At 45.9% G+C, this 23,271-nt stretch overlaps 1 protein-coding gene across 4 annotated transcripts in view; it reads right to left on the minus strand.

Annotated features, from left to right (window-relative positions):
* The window catches only part of RCBTB2 (RCC1 and BTB domain containing protein 2), a 98,166-nt gene that overhangs the window by 32,593 nt on the left and 42,302 nt on the right, over nt 1-23,271 (minus strand). For all 4 annotated transcript variants that reach the window (XM_075336897.1, XM_075336896.1, XM_075336895.1 and 1 more), the window contains exons 6-8: nt 13,365-13,523; nt 3,090-3,197; nt 497-639 (exon numbers count right to left, since the gene is read on the minus strand). In XM_075336897.1, the coding sequence (XP_075193012.1) occupies nt 497-639; nt 3,090-3,197; nt 13,365-13,523 (410 nt within the window). The remainder of the gene's footprint in view (nt 1-496; nt 640-3,089; nt 3,198-13,364; nt 13,524-23,271) is intronic.

The following is a 23,271-nucleotide window of genomic DNA, read 5'->3' on the forward strand; positions in this document are numbered from 1 at the left end:
AGCCAGCGCTAAGCGGTGTGCGCTGGTAACCAAGGTAAATATCGGGTTGGTTACCCGATATTTACCTTAGTTACCAAGCGCAGCATCGTTTCCACGCATCGCTGGGGGCTGGTCACTGGTTGCTGGTGAGATCTGCCTGTTTGACAGCTCACCAGCAACCCGTGTAGCGACGCTCCAGCGATCCCTGCCCGGTCAGGTTGCTGGTGGGATCGCTGGAGCATCGCTTAGTGTGACGGTACCTTAAGTGGCAGAACAAGACACCCTAAATAAGAGGAACTATATCTTCTACATTAGAAATAGTAATCTGTGGATCTTCCACTGCTGTACTGAGAAGCAATAAGGGCTTTCGATTGGGATGAAAGAGCTTCCGAGAATATGTGATGAATGTCTAAGCTTTCTGCAGCCCTGTGTGCCAACATGGGGAACTTGCAACCATTTATACAATAAATCATATATTTTTAATATCGGCACCAAAAATAAGCTGCCATCCACCTACCTTTCTTTCTCTACACATACTTGAACAGGGTAGGACTGGTTACTTTTATTTCCTGTTCCTAACTGGCCATAAGAGTTGGCTCCCCAAGCATACATTACACCTTCATCTGTCAGCGCCAGAGTATGCGCATAGCCACACACAATCTGCAAGACAATGGATAGCAACATAAAAAAAAAAATAAAAATGATGAATGAGGTGACGTTCACACATTGCAGACTATTCCCACTGCCAATTTCACCAACTACACAGGGAGAGCGATAAAATACACTTGTATTACATGCCGATTTTGATACACAGGTCTTTAGATGTAGGATTTTGTACAAGATTTCGCTACATAATTCCAATGAAAAAAAAGAGAAAAAAAAAAAAGGGAATCAAATAATGTTTGAGCAAGCTCAGGCGCTGCTCTTTTCCATTTTTTTCCTTCAGCATGGGGGCAAAAAAATATATAAAAATAAGTAATCATGTCAATTCTTGAACGTTTGTGCCAGGAAAAAAAAAAAATAAATAAATAAAATAATATTTAACCATCAAATTAAACAGGAGCATAAAAAAAAAAACCCCAGCACAGACATGGAGTAAAAAAGAAAAAAAAAACAAATCTAAAAAATAAAATCTATATAATATTGTTGTTCTTGTTATAATTATTATTAATTAATTATTATTATTATTAGGAACCTGTCACCAGATTTGGCGATTATAAGCTACGGCCACCACCAGTGAGCTCTTATATACAGCATTCCAGAATACTGTATATATATATATATATATATATATATATATATATATATATATATATATATATATATATATATATATATATATATATATATATATATATATATATATATATATATATATATATATATATATATATATATGAGCCCAGGCCGCACTGTAGAATGTAAAAATCACTTTTTATACTCACCTAGGGGGCGTTCAGGTCAGATGGGAGTCGTTGCTCTCAGGTCCGGTGCCTCCTCTCTGTGGCGATCTCTGTCCTCCTTCTACCCAGCAGAGTATGGATGATGTGTCCTACGTCATCCACACAGGCCGGCATTGCGGTTCTGCACAGGCGCACTTTGATCTGCCCTCAGCTACTCACCTCCCGTGCCGGCACCTTTCATTGGTGTCGGCACCTGCTCTCCTGGGACTCACACAATGTTGTTACGTCACAAGACCCCTACACCAAATCAGCGCCTGCTTCACTTTCCCCGTGTTTTGGGCAAATCAGACATTAATAGGAAGTGAGACAGCAGCCGCAGCTCTTACGTCCTACTCATGTTCGATTCAGATGAAGACTGGGAGAGGGAAGCCAGAACTGATTGGGTGTAGGGCTCACGTGCTGTAACCTCGTGTGAGCCCCAGAAGAGTGAAAAGTGGGAGCACGGGAGGAGAGTATAAGCTTTTTTTTATCTTAACGGGGCAAACACTCAGATTTGGAAGGGGTTGTACAAGTAGTGGATAACCCTTTTAATTTGTATGGACAGATTAGGTCAGTGGAGAGAAGTATTTGAAATTTCCAGTTCTGGACTGTCAATGCATATTGTTCTCTAAGAAATAAGTTGTTGCCAGAGATGTCTGGCAGAATCAAGCTCGGAATACAAGAGCACACCCATGAATGGGAGACATGAGCGAGATGGCTGCTGGCCAAATGATTAACCAAATCATTCTTCAACCAACAATATCTAACGTGTATGGAGACTTAAGCTGGTGTCACACTAAGCGACAGCGACAACGACGTCGCTGTTACGTCACCATTTTCGGTGACGTAACAGCGACCTTGTAAGTCGCTGTTATGATCGCTGCTTAGCTGTCAAACACAGCAGAAGCAGCGATCATAACGTCGCTGTGCTACATGTGCAGAGAGCAGGGAGCCGCGCTTAGCGCTGGCTCCTTGCTCTCCTAGGTACAGTACACAACGGGTTAATTAACCCGATGTGTGCTGCAGCTACATGTCACAGTGCAGAGAGCAGGGAGCCGCGCGCACTGCTTAGCGCTGGCTCCTTGCTCTCCTTGCTACAGTATACATCGGGTTAATTACCCGATGCATACTGCAGCCACATGTCACAGTGCAGGAGCCGGCACTGGCAGCAAGAGCGGAGGCTGGTAACCAGCGTAAACATCGGGTAACCAGGGAAAGGTCTTCCCTTGGTTACCCGATGTTTACGCTGGTTACAGCTTACCGCAGCTGCCAGTGCCGGCTCCTGATCGCTTCATTTCGTCGCTCTCTCGCTATCACACACAGCGATGTGTGTGTCACAGCGGGAGAGTGACGACCAAAAAATGAAGCTGGACATTCAGCAACGACCGGCGACCTCACAGCAGGGGCCAGGTCGTTGCTGGATGTCACACACAGCGACAGCGACGGGACGTCGCTGCAACGTCACAGAAAATGGTGACGTAGCAGCGACGTCGTTGTCGTCGTCGTTATGTGTGACACCAGCTTTAAGCCTGTATGTGATTATCTTCTCCTCCAAAGATTAAATCGTGTGGCAAGTTTCACAGCAATTAAACAACAAAATTAGCAATAAACCCATTTTATTAGCGACGCCAGCCCTTTAAATTACAGTAAATCGTTGAGTAAACACACCTGTATCACACGAATAGCTTGAAGAGCAGCTATTCTGCACGGCGTTGGCTGGTTTCCACTGTTGCCCAACCCTAGCTGTCCATTTCCGTTGTAGCCCCACGCATAAACCTTATCAAAGAAAAAGAAAGATAAATACAGTGTTATCTGTGATTACTGGCAGAGCCAGGAATAAAGCAGCTGCTGCTATCACTGCACTATTTTATCAGTCTGTTACAAAACCCAGATGCTAAGAATGGACTGTGCAAGTGCAGACATTATTCTCTAAAGGGAATTTACAGTTTATTATACTCTGTAAATTTCCCTAACTTTCACTTTACTAGACTCCTGAATCTTCTATACATCCTGTGGGAGAGGGAAGCGTCAACATATTTATGCCATACATAACAGAAGCTGAACAGGTGCTGCCATTGAGCTCAGATTACATGATTTCACACTTTATACAAAACCAAAGATTTTAATATAGTGTCCACATGTAACATATACCACCGACACACAGGATAAATAATAAAAGGAGTGATTGCATGGTGTCCAGACACGGAGATCTTCAGGATAGGAATCCCAATGTCCTCTGCGTGAATGGCGCATTTGTGATCCTTTCTCCATTAAATGGTGATTCCAATCTCTAAGATCCTAACCCAATATGTAGTCATAAATATTAACAAATACCTCCAATTAGAAATGTAGTATATTTCTCTTGTTATAGCCGTATCTCATACCTCATGTTCAGGGCATTGCATCTTAGGTATCTATGGTTACAACCACAAGCAACTGTCACTATGAGTGGTTGTAACCATGGATACCTAAGCTGCAATGCCCTGCACATGAAGTAACAGACAGTATAGCAAGAGAAATATACTACATTTCTAATTTGAGGTATTTGCTAATATTAAGCCTACTATATATTGAGATAGTATCTTAGAGATGGGAGTAACCCTTTAAGTCTTCACATATGCTCAAACACTTCATTCACAAGGGGGACTTTGAGACCCCTGTTCTCAGGACTGTGGGAGTCCCAGTGGTCAGACCAAAAGCAATTACACATTTATCCTGTGTATTTAGGGGACAAACCTTTTAAGAGAGTTCTTTTTACACACACACATATTTTTATATAAATCTCTATATATAATCATCTCTATCTATCTATCTATCTATCTATCTATCTATATATATAATTGCCTTATTCTGTCTGTCTGTCTGTCTGTCATGCTCCGAAATTGTGTCCTTACGGGGACACAAAGCTGATTGGCCGCTGGGCTCGCCATGGCCCCGCCCCCCCACACGGATTGGCCTCTCGCCCCGGCTCTCTGCAGGCCCCGCCCCCCTCACGCAATGCACGCTCGCTGTGGCCCAACTGACACGGGGCTCCGATTCCCAGGTGAGTACACACACACATCAGATCACACTCACTCTCACACACACCTCACACATCACATCCACACATCACAACATCCTGGGATATCGCTTGCTTCTACACCGGCTCCGTCAGGATCCCGGCAGCGCCAGACATAACCTTGCGATGCTGGGATCTTAACGGAGGCCGTGAAAGCTGGTAACCATTATACACATCGGGTAACTAAGGTCCCTTAGTTACCCGATGTGTATCATAGTTACCAGTGTACACCGGCTCACACTCACTCTCATACACACCTCACACACACATCACATCGCATCCACACATCAAGGTCCTGCAGCTGCGGAACATACATAACATAACAGCACACACACACACACAAATCAGATCACACTCACTCACACACACACACATCACATCGCATCCAAATACTCACAACATCCTGGGATATCGCTTGCTTCTCGGCGGCGATATTGTGCTGTGAGCTTCCAGGACCTGACGGAGGATCACATGGCCAGAAGCATGTGATATCCCCGGATGTTGTGAGTATCAGCGCGTATGTGCAATATCGTCAGTGTCTGTGTGTGTGAGTGTATGCGATCGGGTGTGTGTGAGTGGATGCGATCGGTTGTGTGGGTGAGTGGATGCGATCGGTTGTGTGGGTGAGTGGATGCGATCGGTTGTGTGGGTGAGTGGATGCGATCGGGTGTGGGTGAGTGTCGGCAGAGGAGCACGGCGTGCTGGAGGAGGCTGGGAGCAGAGAGGCTGATCTTGGGGAAGGCTGGGAGGGGGAGGCTGATGCTGAGGGAGGCTGGAAGGAGAGAGGCTGAGCAAACGTGCTCCATCCGCCATACTGCGCACTCCCCATCGTGCTGCATCCCCCATGCTGCGCACTCCCAAACGTGGTCCATCCGCCATGCTGCGCACTCCCAAACGTGGTCCATCCGCCATGCTGCGCACTCCCAAACGTGGTCCATCCGCCATGCTGCGCACTCCCAAACGTGGTCCATCCGCCATGCTGCGCACTCCCAAACGTGCTCCATCCGCCATACTGCGCACTCCCAAACGTGCTCCATCCGCCATACTGCGCACTCCCCATCGTGCACCATCCGGCATGCTGCGCACTCCCAAGCGGATGGAGCATGATGGGGGGTGCGCAGCATGGCGGATGGAGCACGTTTGGGAGTGCGCAGCATGACGGATGGAGCACGTTTGGGAGTGCGCAGCATGACGGATGTAGCACGATGGGGAGTGCGCAGTATGGCGGATGGAGCACGTTTGGGAGTGCGCAGTATGGCGGATGGAGCACGTTTGGGAGTGCGCAGCATGGCGGATGGAGCACGTTTGGGAGTGCGCAGCATGCCGGATGGTGCACGATGAGGAGTGCGCAGTATGGCGGATGGAGCACGTTTGGGAGTGCGCAGCATGGCGGATGGAGCACGTTTGGGAGTGCGCAGCATGGCGGATGGACCACGTTTGGGAGTGCGCAGCATGGCGGATGGAGCACGTTTGGGAGTGCGCAGCATGGCGGATGGAGCACGTTTGGGAGTGCGCAGCATGGCGGGTGGAGCACGTTTGGGAGTGCGCAGCATGGCGGATGGAGCATGATAGGGGGTGCGCAGCATGGCGGATGGAGCACGTTTGGGAGTGCGCAGCATGGCGGATGGAGCACGTTTGGGAGTGTGCAGCATGGCGGATAGAGCACGATGGGGAGTGCGCAGCATGGCGGATGGAGCACGTTTGGGAGTGCGCAGCATGGGGGATGCAGCACGATGGGGAGTGCGCAGTATGGTGGATGGAGCACGTTTGGGAGTGCGCAGCATGGCGGATGGACCACGTTTGGGAGTGCGCAGCATGGCGGATGGAGCACGTTTGGGAGTGCGCAGCATGGGGGATGCAGCACGATGGGGGGTGCGCAGCATGGGGGATGGAGCACGATGGGAGGTGCACACCTCCCCCCAACACACACACACACGCGCACTGCACAACACACACACACTAGGAATCACAAACAACGCCCTACACAGACACCCACACACACAGACAACGCTGCACACACAAATATACGCACATACTGCACAACACACACATTGCTCAAAACATACCTCCCCCCAAAACACACCACACCCACACAAACCGCACAACACACACACACAACGCTACAGACACACAGCGCTCCACAAACAACGCAACACACATACAACACCGCTCTCACCCCCCGCGACACTCAGAACATGTACAGCGCCCTACACAAACACTTGGTAACTACACACAACAACATATATATATATATATATATATATATATATATATATATATATATATATATATATATATATATATATATATATATATATATATATATATATATATATATATATATAACAAAAATCATACATGAACTACACAATACGTAAATTCTAGAATACCCGATGCGTAGAATCGGGCCACCTTCTAGTCTATATATATATATCTATATATCTATAATGTGTATGTGTACCAGCTCTGTCCTCACCTCCTGTACCATCACCCATTCCCTGTAGACTGTGAGCCCTCGCGGGCAGGGTCCTGTCTCCTCTTATACCAGTCTGTTTTGTACTGTTAATGATTGTTGTACGTATACCCTCTTTCACTTGTAAAGCGCCATGGAACAAATGGCGCTATAATAATAAATAATAATAATATGATGTGTGTGTGTGTGTTATATATATATATATATATATATATATATATATATATATATATATAATATATATATATATATCTATATCTATATCTATATCTATATCTATATCTATATCTATATCTATATATATATATATACACACACACACACACTTTAGGAAGGAGCCCTGCAGAAGAGATGCTGAACAGCCCCTGCAGGGTCAGAACTCTTAGGAAACAAGCTGGGTAATACGATATGGTGCCACTGAAGATGAATGCCAGCATCTTGCTCCAACACTCCCTTGTAGAAGCAGTGATATACTGCCCCCAACAGGCAGAAAGAGTGGTTGTGATATAACGACAGCTGTACGTGCTCCTTGTCCTGTGTAACACATTGTGCCAGCTATAGAGTTCTTGCACTAGCTTAATGCCAGTAAAGAGTGGATTGCAGGTGCATGTAGTAAGTGAGCACATTAGCGGACATGGTACAATTCCATATAAATGTGCCCTTAGTAGAGATGGGATCCAGAGAAATGAAAAAGTCTGATGACAGACGGACGCTGTCATGGCTCCCTTATGAACGAATATACATTTTTTTATATGAATAGAATTTATTCAATACAATGCGTTTTAATAGTGATCCGCCATTTTTATCAGGTATAAACGACACACCATCTTTGTTACCATTAAGTAGCCAAAAAGGTGGGCACAGTCAAATCAATACATTTAGCCCCCAAGGGTAATGATCCAGATTACTCAGTAATAAACTCTATTTAAAACATTACAGCATTTGATTACAGCATTAGAGCAAAAATATAACCATAATTATATATCACTTATTAAAATGTGGTCATATGCAAGTGAATATTCCATAAATTCTTATATTACCAATTTTAATAAAGAAAAAGTTCTAGTGAATAAGGATGTTAAATATATCTTTAGAACCACGTTTAATAAGTCACACAAGTTAGTGAGAGGAATTCTAAAGAAATATTGGCCCAAAAAAAACCAAAAGTAAATAAATAAATAAATCGGGCCAAATATGTTATGACTCAACTATCGAGTTTCCGTGCGGCTGACACACTGCTTCCGGGTCTGCTCATTAATGTTATGACTATCCCCAGTATTTTGATACTGAGTACAGAAGAAGACAGGTACCCCACGCTGTTTATTTTTGAAATTTAAAAAAGAAAAATAAAAAATTAAATTTAAAATAAATAAAAAATAAACAGACAGCCAAGGAAAATCTCAATTGATTTCTCTGGAATGCCACAGCCAATCATCTCACTTGAATCAAATAAATGTATGGTAGGAACTGAAGCTCAGTGTTCATAAAAGGAGCCCACGGAACCTTCAAGTTTGGAACAGTGTTTGTGTGGAAGAATGGGCCGAAATCACACCACCATACCTAAGCAATGCATGCGACTAGTCTTTCCATACAAGAGGTGTCTTGAAGCAGTCATCACCAACAAAGGCTTTTGTACGAGATATTAAATTTCAGCAAGTGTGTTCAATACTTTTCCCTGTGTCATTTCTCATTGTTATACATTACTAAATTAATGAACAGCTATGATTTGATTTGATTTCTTTGCCTGTGTGGATTGGATGGGTTGTTGTTGACATATGGTGAAAATTTCATGCCAATAGAACCTTTACAGATATATTAAAACTGATGCTGTGTTCAATACTCATTTCGCCAGATGTATATACAGTGGAACCTCACTTAACGAGTAACCCAGTTAGCGAGTATTTCGCCTAACGAGGAAGGCTTTCTGTCAATTTGTAACTCGGTTTACGAGCAAGCTTTGCTGTAAGAGCAAAATACTCACCGCACACACTTCCGGTTCCGTACATCCACCGCGCTCTAACCCGCTCTTGCAGTCCACACAAACACACACAAGCACGCACAAACACACAAACAAACACGCACGTACGCACATACAGTATTATGCTCACCTTACCTTCCGTTCCCTCGCCGGCTTCCTGGAACTTGCATGTATCGGGTAACCAAGGAGACCGATGCCGGACCTTCAGCTCCCAGCGCGCTGACCTCAAAGGCAGGAGCCGCTTACCTCTGATTGGCCAGCGCGCTGCCTTTGAGTAGAGGCTGACAGGGGAAGGTCCTCCCTCCACAGGATATGTATCCGGTAACCATCGCGATGAGGGAGGAACTTCCCCTGTCAGGCGCTACTCAAATGCAGTGCGCTGGCCAATCAGAGGCAAGCGGCTCCTGTCTTTGACGTCAGCATGCTGAGTGCGGAAGTTCCGGCATCTGTCGCCTTGGTTATCTGATACATGTCTTGTACGGGTGAACTGCAAGTTCCAGGAGACCGGCGAGGGAACGGAAGGTAAGGTGAGCATAATCTGTGTTTGTGTGTGTTTGTACGTGTGTGGAATGGCACAATAGGGCACCAGGATGGGACATTTAACAAGTTGTGGAACGAATTGTCTGCATTGCAATAATTTCCTATGGGAAAACTTGCTTTGCTGAACGAGTAACTTGGTTAACAAGCACACTCCCAGAACGGATTGTTCTCGTTAACCAAGGTTCCACTGTACATCAAAAATTACAATTACCACTTAGGACCCATTTACACTGGCCGTAATCAGGAATGAGTTCATATGACCGCTTGCTTCCTATAGGCAAGTTTAAAAGGGAACCTGTCACCTACTCACCTGTGGGGAGGTGCAATACAGTGGGAGTCACTGCCCTTGGGTACGGCGCTTGCTCTATCCTTTCGATCACCGTCATTCTTGCTTCAAGTGGATGATGCATCCTACATCATCCACACAATGCCCTCCATTGCACCCCTTTGAATGCGCACTTTGCTCTACCCTAAGGTACGGAAAGGTCAAAGAATGCCTGCGCATTACAGTACTTTTCTATGCCCTCAGCAGGGAAGAGCAAAGTGTGTCTGCGCAGGATCGCAACAAAAGGCACTGTGTGGATGATGTAGGATGGACATCCACACGAAAGAAGGAGGACGGTGATCGCATAAGATGGAGGAGGTGCTGAACCCGGGTGCAGCAACACTCATCGGACCGGAACATATACGACAGCCGTGCAGGAGAGTAGGTGACAGGTTCCTTTTAAACAGGTTACCCAAAACGCTCAAAAAGTTAAAAAAAAAAAAGGTTTACCAGCTCCCATAGATAGGCTGTAAATATCTTCGGCACAGAAAGTGAAAGCCTTTACTGGGCTTGAGATACAGACAAAGTAAATTAAAAGGTACTGAGGCGTTTGGATATAAAAGTTCAGCAATTTATTGCTACAACCTAAAAAGGTTAAAAAAAAAAAAACAAAAAAAAAACTATTGCATCAAATTAAACTCAGTGTGTATGTCATTTTCTATTTATTTCAGTAATTTCATATTTTTGTTTCATTTCAGTTCTTTACACTGACACATGCAGATGAAGTCTTTTCACTAGTGTATGTTACATGCCATAGCCATGTTGAGCAAGTAGTTGTGAATATGGGCCCTTCTTAGCACTTACGTGTCAAACTGATCAGCAATGACTCTTGGGTGTGGGAATTGCTGTACAGCAAGGTACAAAAGCAAGAAGGATCACTGAAGTGCCACTCTAACGTGTGTGGGCTCTAATTTTATAATGGACTCATTCCTCTTTAACCCCCCAAGTTGACAAGACCTAAGTAACTAAATAAGCCTAATCCTAGGGGTCCAGACATGCACAACAATGTACTGCAGGGGGTATAAAAACTGCAGCCTGTAGGAGATGCCATTATGTAAACAATAAAATTACTTGCAATCCTAATTATGATAAAGTCCACAGATTAGACCATAATTGCTAATGTGTAGGTGCTAAAACTAATCAAACAATTTGGAAAATACCCTCATCTGCGAACCTTGACTAGGCCTTACTCAGACTTTCATGTTTCACATACATGCTCTATCCGTATTTTTCACAAACAAAAAAAAATGCTCCACTTGAGGTACCCGAGTCTCCAACAGCCATTCCCTAATGAGGAGACCTCGATGAGCTGGAGCATTGTTGTCCACGAAAATGAAATTGGGCATGTGGTGTTCATGCAGACACAATGACTGTATTAATGAGGTTATTACAGTAGTAGGGTCTTGTCACTGTACCATTCATAAAGTGTAGGGCAGTTCTGTATTGACTAGACACATCTGCCCACACGAACCACTGCCAGTAGTCTCGTCTGGTGACAACAATGGCTGATGCATAGGCTCTCCTTGACATCTCCAACATCATTGGCAGCCATCATTTCCGCTCCATTTAAATTAACTTTCGACAGTGAACAACAGTGAGGTCCACTGGTTCCTCGTCCAGCGTAGATGCTCCCTGGCCCATGCAAGAGTGGTCAGGAAGCCTTGCAGGTGGTATAACATGCAGAAGTAAATGGTTTCAAATGGTCTGACATGACACTTGGGTGGCCTTCACCTCTTTACATGTGACTGGAGTTGTGTGGCATTCATCATCTGATTCCAAAGGGTATTGTTCACAATGAAGTGGTCATCAGTATGGGTTGTGACTCTTCCAGTCTCTCTGTATCTCTGTTACAACCTGCTGATGAAACTCTGACACTCCTATAGCTCAGTCACCACTTCATTCTGAGAATATCCTGCTTGAAGCCTCGCAACGCAAGGTACTGTTGATCAAGTGGTAAGTGTCGTCTTGTTTTCATGATGTCAAAATGTGAACAGCCTGATGAGGAGGACTGGTAAACCCTGAAATTTTATTGGGTGATTCATGGATAAAACACCTGTTGTAAATTTTGCCATTAAGCTGCTTGTTAGAGAACAGCAGAATATTATATATATAACTGGACATTTTTTACCAAAGACATGTGGCGTGGACCTCTACATGCTCCATCACTGTGTCATCCATGAAAATTAGCCATTGTTTGTTTGATTACAGCCACATTTGATACTGTCAGAGATTAGCAGCAAACTATAAAGGTAACTTAAAGAGGTACTGCCAGAAAACAGCTCTCAATGCATTTTATATAAAGTTTTGACAATTGAGTGCTTGGCACGTTCATATCGCTGTGATAATGATGTTTAGGGTGATCATTTGATGGCTGGCTCCCTAGTAGATTACAGCTGATATAAGGCTGTCCAAGAGGCAGGATCACCTTGTGATCAGCTAAACATCAGGGAAAATGTCAAGCAACAAAATTGTAAAAAGCGAACTAACCTTTTAACAAGTGTTTTTACAAGAACACTCATCAGGGAAGTGTAACCTTTTAATGTAGTGGCATGATTGAGCTACTGCATACCTCCCCAACCATCCCGGATTCATATGGAACTGTCCCGATTTAAGGGGTCAGTCCCGCTATCCCGGCATGTTAGGGCTTTGTCCCAACTTTCACCACTCATGCTCTTCAGCATCTTCATGGTACCGTAGTTCCTCTGAGGACGGGATTGGCATTTCTCTACTTTGCACACATTTACATTAATTAAATCAACAATTTAATCTTTTCTTGTATCCATGACCTCTATCTCTGCAGGCAGTAACTAAAGCTATGAGTCACAGCCTACATAGATTAGCATGGGAGTATCTGGTATACTTGAGGCTGCATTGCAGGCAGTACCACTGGACCAGAGTCCGTGAATTTATGCGCTCATCTCTAGTCCCTATACAGCTGGACACTCCCAGATTTGGGTCTACACCCTGCAGTCTCAGGCTTCTCCAAAAAGTACCTTCCTTCTACTGCCAATCTGACATTTCCTTCTACCAGAGTAGTAAGAAATGGAAAATAGACATGGCCATGTAATGGTTTGTCCCTCTTTCTTTTTTTCAAAAGTGGGGTATGAGCTACTGATCTTAACTTCGCGCTCTCCAATAATGCTAGCAGAGACAGCATCAAAACAGCACAGGGGCACTGGAGCGCCTTACAAATTCTACAGCAAAGAGATCGCATGCGTTGCATTCTTTGCCTAGGAGGATTGGTCGCCACTGATAGGCAGTATTGTGAAAAATTAAAAATCCCTCCATTCCTGAGAACTGAGAAGATTTTTTTATGTACAAGTAAAGTTCTTTGTTTTTATAAGCACTTTGCAATTTTAACCATTTATAATTTTTAGACAAGTCATTTAATCCATACTTTGTCTGCAGCGCTTTGTGATGGTGGTTCCACAGAACTTTATTGTAGAAGAAAAACTATTTTAAGCCATCCATCACCCAACTTACTGATATTGTTGGAGTACAATGTCTCCAAATTTTGAAACCAAAAAAAAGCAGAGTATAACAAAAACTGCCACATCAACTTCTCTTACCTCACCGTTGTCCACTATAGCCATGGAGCTCATCTGACCACAAGCAATGCCAACAACAATCTTATTCTGTAGACAGCTGGTTACTCTTCTAGGAATTGGCTGATTTGCAGTAGAGCCAGATCCAACTTGTCCAGAATTATTATAACCCCAAGCATATACCTTTTGTAATAGATATAAAATGTTTGATTAATCAAAAATGTTTGCAATCAAAGAATAAGTAAATATCTGGAAAAATATCAGGAGGTTATAGCTTAAAAATGCACAGATTGTCCAAAGCCTTAACCTCTCAGTGACCACCAATACGTCTTTACTGACTTGAAATAGAAGAGAATAGCATATTTTCCGATGGGGAAAAATGTAGCAGCTGTCGGCTGTACACTACCGCTGCATCAGCCACAATTGGGGTAGGCACCAACCATGCCCATGTAACCTCTTAGATGCTGCTGTCAACAGTAACAACGGCATCTAGATGGATAACAGAGTAGGGGGCTCACTCTTAACCCCATTGGTTCTCTGATATCGCTATTGTGTGGTCCTGAGGATTGCCAAGGCAATCCAAGGCCAAGTAATGGCCTAAGTCTGCCAGCTATAGTGGCCTGTTCAGAAGTTAGCAACATTTTAGTTTTAAAAATAAAATTTGTCATTCCACTTTGCATTAATTCCTAAACAGCATCTGAAGAGTTAATAAACTTCCTGACAGCAGTTGTGAATATGTTGAGAGGTGTAGTTTTAAAAACGGTATCACTTTTGGGGGCTTCCAACATAGAGATTCCACACCAAAAGAAAAAAAAAAAGTTTTGAAAACTTCCTTGGAGAAATGAAACATGTATGCTATGTTTTCAAATCTTCTAACATTCTGCAGAAAAAAAATGCACTCACAGGACACAGCAAAACCCCTTAATAAAGAGGGAGGCAATAGGAGGAAAACACTGGTGGAGCAATCACTCACACACGGCCAGTCCATGGAGGAGGTGATTGCCTAGTATTAAAATTGCACACAAATGGCTTGTATAGGGCGCCGTTCACACATGTAGGTGCACACTGTCTGGCTTACAGCCTATTGATGATGCCCATGCTATTAGAGTAGGCGGGCTGTCCAGTCCCTTGACATTGGGTTGTGAGCATCCGTATCTTGACCAAAATATCAACTAATACCTGATATATATTTTTTTGCACTTATATCTTTACACAGGATGCAGCCAGGCCCATTAATGTAGGCCTTGTAAACTAGGGTCTACATTCCTGTGTGGTCACTTATATAGTACTGGGCAGCCCACCTATTCTAAAACTATGGGCATCATCAATAGGCTGTAAGACAGACACTGTGCACCTACATGTGTGAACGACGCCCCATACAAGCCATTTGTGTGCAATTTTAATACTAAGCAATCACCCCCTCCATGGAGTGACAGTGTGTGAGTGGCTGCTCCATCAGTGTTTTGCACCTGTTGCCTACATCTTTATTAAGGGGTTTAGCTGCATCCTGTGAGTGCATTTGCTTCTGTGGCCTGGGCAGGTAAACATTGTTGCCCTTTCGTGCTGTGAATTTTTCTGAATTTTTGGGGGATAATTCCTCTTTTTGTGGTTTAGCTTCTAACATTCTAACTAAGTAAAAGAAGGGAATTTTGTTTACTTACCGTAAATTCCTTTTCTTCTAGCTCCAATTGGGAGACCCAGACAATTGGGTGTATAGCTATTGCCTCCGGAGGCCACACAAAGTATTACACTTAAAAGTGTAAGGCCCCTCCCCTTCTGGCTATACACCCCCAGTGGGATCACTGGCTCACCAGTTTTAGTGCCAAAGCAAGAAGGAGGAAAGCCAATAACTGGTTTAAAGACCAATTCAATCCGAGGAAACATCGGAGAACTGAACCATACCACATGAACAACATGTGTACCCGAAAAAACAGAAAAACCCCGAGAAAACAGGGCGGGTGCTGGGTCTCCCAATTGGAGCTAGAAGAAAAGGAATTTACGGTAAGTAAACAAAATTCCCTTCTTCTTTGTCGCTCCATTGGGAGACCCAGACAATTGGGATGTCCAAAAGCAATCCCTGGGTGGGTAAAAGAATACCTCATGATAGGGCCGTCAAACGGCCCTCTCCTACAGGTGGCCAACCGCCGCCTGAATGACTTATCTACCTAGGCTGGCGTCTGCCGAAGCGTAGGTATGCATCTGATAATGCTTGGTAAAAGTAAGTAGACTCGACCAGGTGGGTGCCTGACACACCTGCTGAGTCGTAGCCTGGTGCCGTAATGCCCAGGATGCACCCACGGCTCTGGTAGAATGGGCCTTCGGCCTTGAGAGAACCAGAAGCCCAGTAGAACTGTAGGTTTCAAGAATTGGTTCCTCGAGCCCCCGAGCAAGGGTGGATCTGGAAGCTTGCGACTGTTTACGCCGACCAGCGACAAGGACAAAGAGTGCATCCGGGTGGCGCAGGAGCGCCATGCGGGAAGTAGAACCTGAGTGCTCTCACCAGAACCAACAGATGCAAATCTTTCTGAAATTGATGGACTGGACGAGGACACAAAGAAGGTGAGGTGATATCCTGATTGATATGAAAATGGGATACCACCTTAGGGAGAAATTCCGGAACCGGACGCAGAACTACCCTGTCCTGGTGAAGGACCAGGAAGGGAGTTTGTATGAGAGCGTTGCTAGCTCGGAAACTCTCCTAAGAGACGAGACCGTTACTAGAAGGCCACTTCCCGTGAAAAACGGGAAGGGAGACATCCTTCAAAGGCTCGAAAGGCGGCATCTGGAGAGCAATTAGAACCTTGTTCAGATCTCAGGGCTCTAACGGCCGCTTGTACGGAGTGCTGAGAAGACAAACTCCCCGTAGGAACGTGCGTACCTGAGGAAGTCGTCGTTTCTGAAAAAATACAGATAGCGCTGAGACTTGTCCCTAAAGGGAACTGAGCGACAACCCATTTTCCTACCTAGATTGCAGGAAGGAAGGAAACATAGACGATGCAACCGGCCAGGGAGAAACACCCTGCGCCGAGCACCGAGATAAGAACATCTTCCACGTCCTGTGTTCAATCTTGGCGGACGTTGGTATGCTAGCCTGTCTCATGGTGGCAACCACGTCCTGAGGTAATCCTGACGACACTAGGTTCCAGGACTCAATGCCACACCATCCGGTTGAGGGCCGTAGAATTCAAATGGAAGAATGGCCCTTGAGACAGCCAGTCTGATTGGTCTGGTAGTGCCCCCGGTTAGCCTACCGTGAGGCACCACAGAACCGAGTACCACAACATCCTCGGCCAATTTGTAGCGACGAGGATGGCGCGGCCGCAGTCGGTCTTGATCTAGCGCAGTACTCTGGGCAACAATGCCAGAGGTGGCACCTAAGGTAGCTGGAACTGCGACCAATGCTGAACTAAGGCGTTTGCCGCCAGAGCTCGATGATTGTGAAACCGTGCCATGAAGCTGGCACATTGTTGTTGTGCCGTGACGCCATTAGATCGACGTCCGGCCTCTGTCAGCGGCGCCAGATCTCCTGAAACCCGTCCGGGTGAGGAGACCATACTCTTTCGGCCACACCTCAGCGACTTAGGAAGTCAGCTTCCTAGTTTCCACACTTGGGATGTGAATTGTGGATATGGTGGATGCCGTGTCTTCCACCCACATCAGAACCTGCCGGACTTCCTGGAAGGCTTGCCGGATGCGCGTTCTTCCTTGGTGGTTGATGTATGCCACCGCTGTGGAGCTGTCCGACTGAAGTCGGATATGCTTGCTTTCCAGCCGCTGTTGGAAGGATTGTAGGGCAAGATACACTGCTCTGTGTTCAAGAACATTGATCTGAAGAGTGGACTCTTGCTGAGTCCACGTACCCTGAGCGCTGTAGTGGAGAAAAACTGCTCCCCACCCTGATAGACTCGCGTCTGTCGTAACTATCGCCCAGGACGGGGATAGGAAGGACCTTCTTTTTGACCAAGAGGTGAGAAGAAGCCACCACCGTAGAGATTCCTTGGCCGCCTGAGAAAGAACGACGACTCTGTTGAGGGACGTCGACTCCTCGTCCCATTGGCGGAGAATGTCCCATTGTAGTGGACGCAGTAAAACTGCGCGAAAGGAACTGCCTCCATTGCTACCATCTTACGTAGGAAGTGCATGAGGCGTCTCAATGTGTGCGACTGGTTCTTAAAGAAGAGCTTGCAGCCCGTAGTGAATGCTGTTTGTCTAGCGGCAGCTTCACTATCGCTGAGAGAGTAAGAAACTCTATGCCTAGATATGTTATCGATAGGGTCGGGGTCGGATCTGACTTTAAAAAGTTGATGATCCACCCAAAACTCTAGAGAGTCTCCAGCGCAACGTTCGGGCAGTGTTGGCATGTTTCCTAAGAGAGTGCCTTGACAAGTAGATCGTCTAAATACGGGACCACAGAGTGACCCTGAGAGTGCAGGACTGTGACTACTGCTGCCCTGACCTTGGCGAAGACCAGTTGGACTGTCGCTAGCCGGAAGGTAGAGCTACGAACAGAGGGTGTTCGTCTCCTATAACGAAGCGTAGAAACGCTAGTGCTCTGGATCAATCGGCACGTGTGGATAAGCATCCTTGATGCCTAATGATGCTAGGAAATATCCTTGGGACCTTGAGGCGATGACATGGCGGAGGGATTCCATCCGGAACCGCCTGGTGTCCACGAGCTTGCTGAGCATTTTTAGATCCAGAACGGGACGGAACGGCCCGTTGTTATAGGTACCGCAAAGAATTTGGGGTAAAAACCGTGACCTTGTTCCTGAAGAGGAACGGGGGTCATCACTCTTTCTGCCTATAGAGTGCACCCTGTTTGCAGAAGAGCAGCGGCCCGGCCGGGAGGTGGAGAAATTCTGAAGAATCGAGTTGGAGGACGAGAAGTGAGCTCTATCCTGTACCCGTGAGACAGAATGTCTCACACTCAATGGTCATTGACCTATGGCAGCTAAATATCGCCAAGGCGGGAGAGCCTGCTACCGACCGAGGCCGCAAGTCATGAGGAAGCCGCCTTGGAAGCGGGTTTTCAGACTGTCGCTTTTTTGGGCGAGACTGAGCCCGCTAAGAATCTTAGCTCCTCTGATCCTTTTGAGTCCACATTGGACGAGGAAAAATGGGACCTGCCCGAGCCTCGAAAAGGCCGAAAACCCCGACTGCCTCTTGCTCTGTTGGGGTTTGTTGTGTCCGGGCTGAGGAAAGGATGAATCCTTACCCCTGGACTGTTTGATGGTTACATCCAACGCTCACCAAACAGTCGGTCAGCAGAAAAGGGCAACTGGTTAGGCAACCTTTTTTGGAAGCAGAATCTGCCTTCCATTCACTTAACGAGCAGACCAGGCTCTGCTTAAAAACACGGAGTAGCGGAGGCTACCGCCGCACGGTTCGCAGAGTCCAGGACAACCTGAATCGCGTAAGAAACAAATGCAGACATTTGAGAGGTTAAGGATGCCACCTGCGGCACAGATGTACGTGTAACCGTGTCAATCTGTGTAAGACAAGCTGAAATAGCTTGGAGTGCCCCAAGGGAGAGAATGCCGGAGCCAACGGTGCGCCGACAGCCTCATAGATGGCTTTCGACCAGAGATCCATCTGTCTGTCAGTGGCATCTTTGAGTTTGCAGTTCCATCTCCCACTGCAACTATGGATCTAGCTACAAGCCTGGAGATTGGAGGATGCCGCTTGGGACACTGGGTCCAGTCCCTGACCAAGTCAGGGGACAGGGATAACGTGTATCCTAAGCCGTTTGGAGAAGCCCATATCTGGATAAGCGTGGTGTTCCTGGACTGCCTCTCTGAAGGCAGAGTGGTCCAGAAAAATACGTGAAGCTGACTCCTCCACTGGAGGAGCTGTGAGAAATAACCCACATTCTATAGATGGACGCTATAAGATTATTTACTATGGCGTCACAATCAGGTGTATCCAGATTGAGAGCGGTCTCAGGATCAGAATCCTGAGCCGCTACTTCCGCCTCATTACACAGCGAGTCCTTCTGTTAGGACCCTGATGAAACCGAGGCCGCTCATAGCGAGCCCACTTAGGCTGTCTGGGACTGACGTCCGTGCAGAGCCGTGACTCTGGGATGCGTGTGACATTCCCGGAGCTGTTAGTTATTCACACTGAGGGGGGCCATGGATCAATGATTCAACAGTGCCCATATTGTGAGAGACATGTCCGGACTGCTAGGCTTCTAGTATCATAGCCATAGTCTCAGAAAAACTGTCAGTAAATACTGCAGACACCGTCCTCATCCCCTGGCCATTAGTGCGTACAATGGGAGTCTATGTACCTGCCGGCCGTATAGCCGTACATGCTGTACCAGCTGTATAGAAAAACATGTGGTTCTGCACCTTTGTTTTACACAGAGAATATGCTGATAACTCCTCCGCATAATCCAGGAGGGTATATACAACGTGCGACCAAACAGTGCAATGTATATAGTACAAGCATATCTATAAGTGCACTTCTGCACTAGTGGGATTAGCACCACAGGTGCTGCTTAACGCCTGTTACAGCGATTGTGTGACTATCAGAATGCCAGGGTCTTCCACACTTGTCTCTGTATCGTACAGAAACTGACACTAATGGCTGCCGGTGTCCTTGTAGAGAAGGAAGCCGTGGGCGTGCCTGAGAAAGTGCGGGAATCCGGATTCACAGTGCACACAGTGAGAGGGGTGGAGTATGCAAAACATACTCCAGCTCTCAGCTCTGCTCTATGCAGCGTCACGCCCCTACCCTGACTGTCAGGGCTGTGGGCGGTAACGAAGGGAGACTAGGCCCAGAAGCCGGGGACTCGAGTTAACAGCGCGGCCGCCGTAAAAGCGCGGGCCGCGCTGAAGTCCCCGGCGCACCACAAGTGCCAGCCGCGCCGCAGTTCCAGCGGCCGGCGCGACCGATTCATAGAAGTGGCCAGCGTCCCGCCCCTCTCCTGACTGGCAGGTCTGGGGGCGGGAACGAACGGAAGCAGGCCGCAAAAGCCGGGGACTCTAGTTATCAGCGCGGCCGCCGTAAAAGCGCAGGCCGCGCTGAAGTCCCCGGCGCACTACAAGTGCCAGCCGCGCCGCAGTCCCAGCGGCCGGCGCGACCAATTCCCATAAGTGAGCCTGCTTCAGCAAAGCTGAATGAGGCCATGGCACAGGCGCCGCAGCGCTGATGTCCCCCGGCGCACTACAACACCCAGCATGCTGCGGTGTGAGCGCCAAATGCACGGGGACACAGAGTACCTTGAGGAAGCAGGGCCATGTCCCTGATGTACTCCGCTCCATCCAGCATCTTCTCCAGGGGCTGTAGATGGAGCACGGTCTCAGTGCCTGGAGACCGGTAAATCCCACTTCACCCAGAGCCCTGTAAAAAGGGATGGGGAAGGAATCAGCATGTGGGCTCCTGCCGCCGTACCCGCAATGGGTACCTCAACCTTACAAACACCTCCGACATACAGTGGGGTGAGAAGGGAGCATGCTGGGGACACTATATGTGTCCTCTTTTCTTCCATCCGACATAGTCAGCAGCTGCTGCTGACTAAAAAGTGGAGCTATGCGTGGATGTGTTGCCTCCTTCGCACAAAGCACAAAACTGGTGAGCCAGTGATCCCACTGGGGGTGTATAGCCAGAAGGGGAGGGGCCTTACACTTTTAAGTGTAATACTTTGTGTGGCCTCCGGAGGCAATAGCTATACACCCAATTGTCTGGGTCTCCCAATGGAGCGACAAAGAAATTTAATTTTAGAAATGCAGTTGATGTAAGGTAGTCATAAGGTACATGTTATTTATTCACTCATTTCCCTTGTTAGCCCTCGTAAATAAATAAGACTATACTCACCTCCGGTGCAACCGCTGTTCAAATGATGTCTGTATGAAGCCACATTCCCAGGGCCCACAAGACATTGTTATGACACGCGGGCCCGGTGGCCAAACCGCTCCAGCTTTCTGCACCCCGCTTTTGGACATCTGAGCAGGATGTGAAAACTGCACCAACTTTCTGCTCAAATGTCCGAAGGCGGGGTGCAAGAAACCATAGCCGACGTGTAGGCCTCGGGAAAGTAGCTTCAGACAGACATCGCTGGAACCGCGGCCACACCGATGGGAAGGAGTATAGGCTTATTTATTTTTCAAGGGCAATGAGAAGGGGTTGTCCAAGTAGTGGACAACCCCTTTAACTATTTTGTGTGGTATGACTGGATTAAAATGTATAACAACTCAAAGTTTAAAAAAATTGCTAAAGTGACATTTCAGATTTGAAAAATTTTGCTTGGTGACTTAAGGCCATGTGCACACGTTGAATATTTGGTGAGTTTTTTTACCTGCGTATTTATAAGCCAAAACCAGAAGTGGATAAAAAAAACGCAGAAGTGGTGCCCGTGTTTCTGTTAAGCTTTTCCTCTGATCATTCCCCTCCTGGTTTTGGCTTAGAAATACCGAGATTAAAAAAAACTTGAACAAATACTCAACATATGCACGTGGACTAAGAGGTTAAAAGCCAGGACAGTCCAAAAATAACTATGCAAAGATATTTTACTACATTGTCAGCAGCTGCATAGAGCTCACGCAGCAGAAGAGGGGAACAGGCTGACAGATAAAGACATTTACCATGGAGAAGGTAGAGCTCTATGTACACAATTTAAAAAAAATCCACTAAATGTTTAACCCCTTCATGACCCGACAAACTTCTTATGTTGTGTCCCTGACTATGATGCAAGCTTGCACACGGAGACTGCATCTTTCCCAGCAAATAACGGCTGACTTAAGTATTATAGCAAGCAAGGCCCGAGGCTGTTAACCTGTTAAATACCGCCGTTAATCTCTGAAAGCGCACTCGTGAAGTGATCACTTGTTAACATAAGAGCGAAGGGTCAGTTAAAGACCCTTGTGCCTGTCATTTCTATACTCTTGTGAAAGACAGTTTAGCTGGCGTTCATAGAATATCATGATCTTCACTATACATAGAAGTGCTGATGCACTGCTACATATAGCACAAGCGATTAGATGATTGCAGGTTCAATATATATATAAAAATAAAACCACTAATGTCACCTCCCTTAGCCCAGTTAAAAAAAAATAAATACACATTTGGTATCGCTGCGTTTATAAAAGGGACAAAGAAAATAAGCCCTCAGAGCCCCATAGCCTGAAAATTTAAAAAAAAAAAGTGTTATGGTTCTCGGAGAATGGCAACTTTAGGGAAAAAAAAATCTTGTTACAAAAAAAAATTAAAATTTATTTTTACTTAATAAAGAACAAAATAAAGAAAAAAAATTAAATTTGTTTATTATCTACGTAATCATACTGGCTTGGAAAATCATTTTGCAAGGTCTGTTTTACCATATAATGAACATTAAGGTGCATCTCAATAAATTAGAAATTAACTTTTTGAGGATATTATTTCAGTAATTCAATACAAAAAAAAGAAACATGCATTATGTAGAGTCATTACAGAGTGATCTATTTCAAGTTTTTTATTTCTGTTAATGTTGAGGATTATGGCTACAGCCAATGAAACCACAAAAGTCATTATCTCAGAAAATTAGAATATTATATAAGACCAACTGAAAAAAAATATTTTAAACTCCTAAATGTTGGCACCTATTGAAAAGCCTGTACAGTAAATGCCTCAATACTTGGTCGGGGCTCCTTTTGCATGAATTCCTGCATCAATGCAGTGTGGCATGGAGGCGATCAGCCTGTGGCACTGCTGAGGTGTTATAGAAGCCCAGGTTGCTTTGATAGCAGCCTTCAGCTCGTCTGCATTATTGGGTCTGGTGTCTCATGTTCCTCTTGACAATACCCCATAGATTCTCTATAAGGTTTAGGTCAGGTGAGTTTGCTGGCGAATCAACCATAGTGATACTGTGGTTATTAAACCAGGCATTGGTACTTTTGGCAGTGTGGATAGGTGGAAAATGAAATTTCCATCTCAAAAACCTTGTCGGCAGAGG

The sequence above is a fragment of the Anomaloglossus baeobatrachus genome, chromosome 2, assembly GCF_048569485.1.
Source record: "Anomaloglossus baeobatrachus isolate aAnoBae1 chromosome 2, aAnoBae1.hap1, whole genome shotgun sequence".
Taxonomy (NCBI): domain Eukaryota; kingdom Metazoa; phylum Chordata; class Amphibia; order Anura; family Aromobatidae; genus Anomaloglossus; species Anomaloglossus baeobatrachus.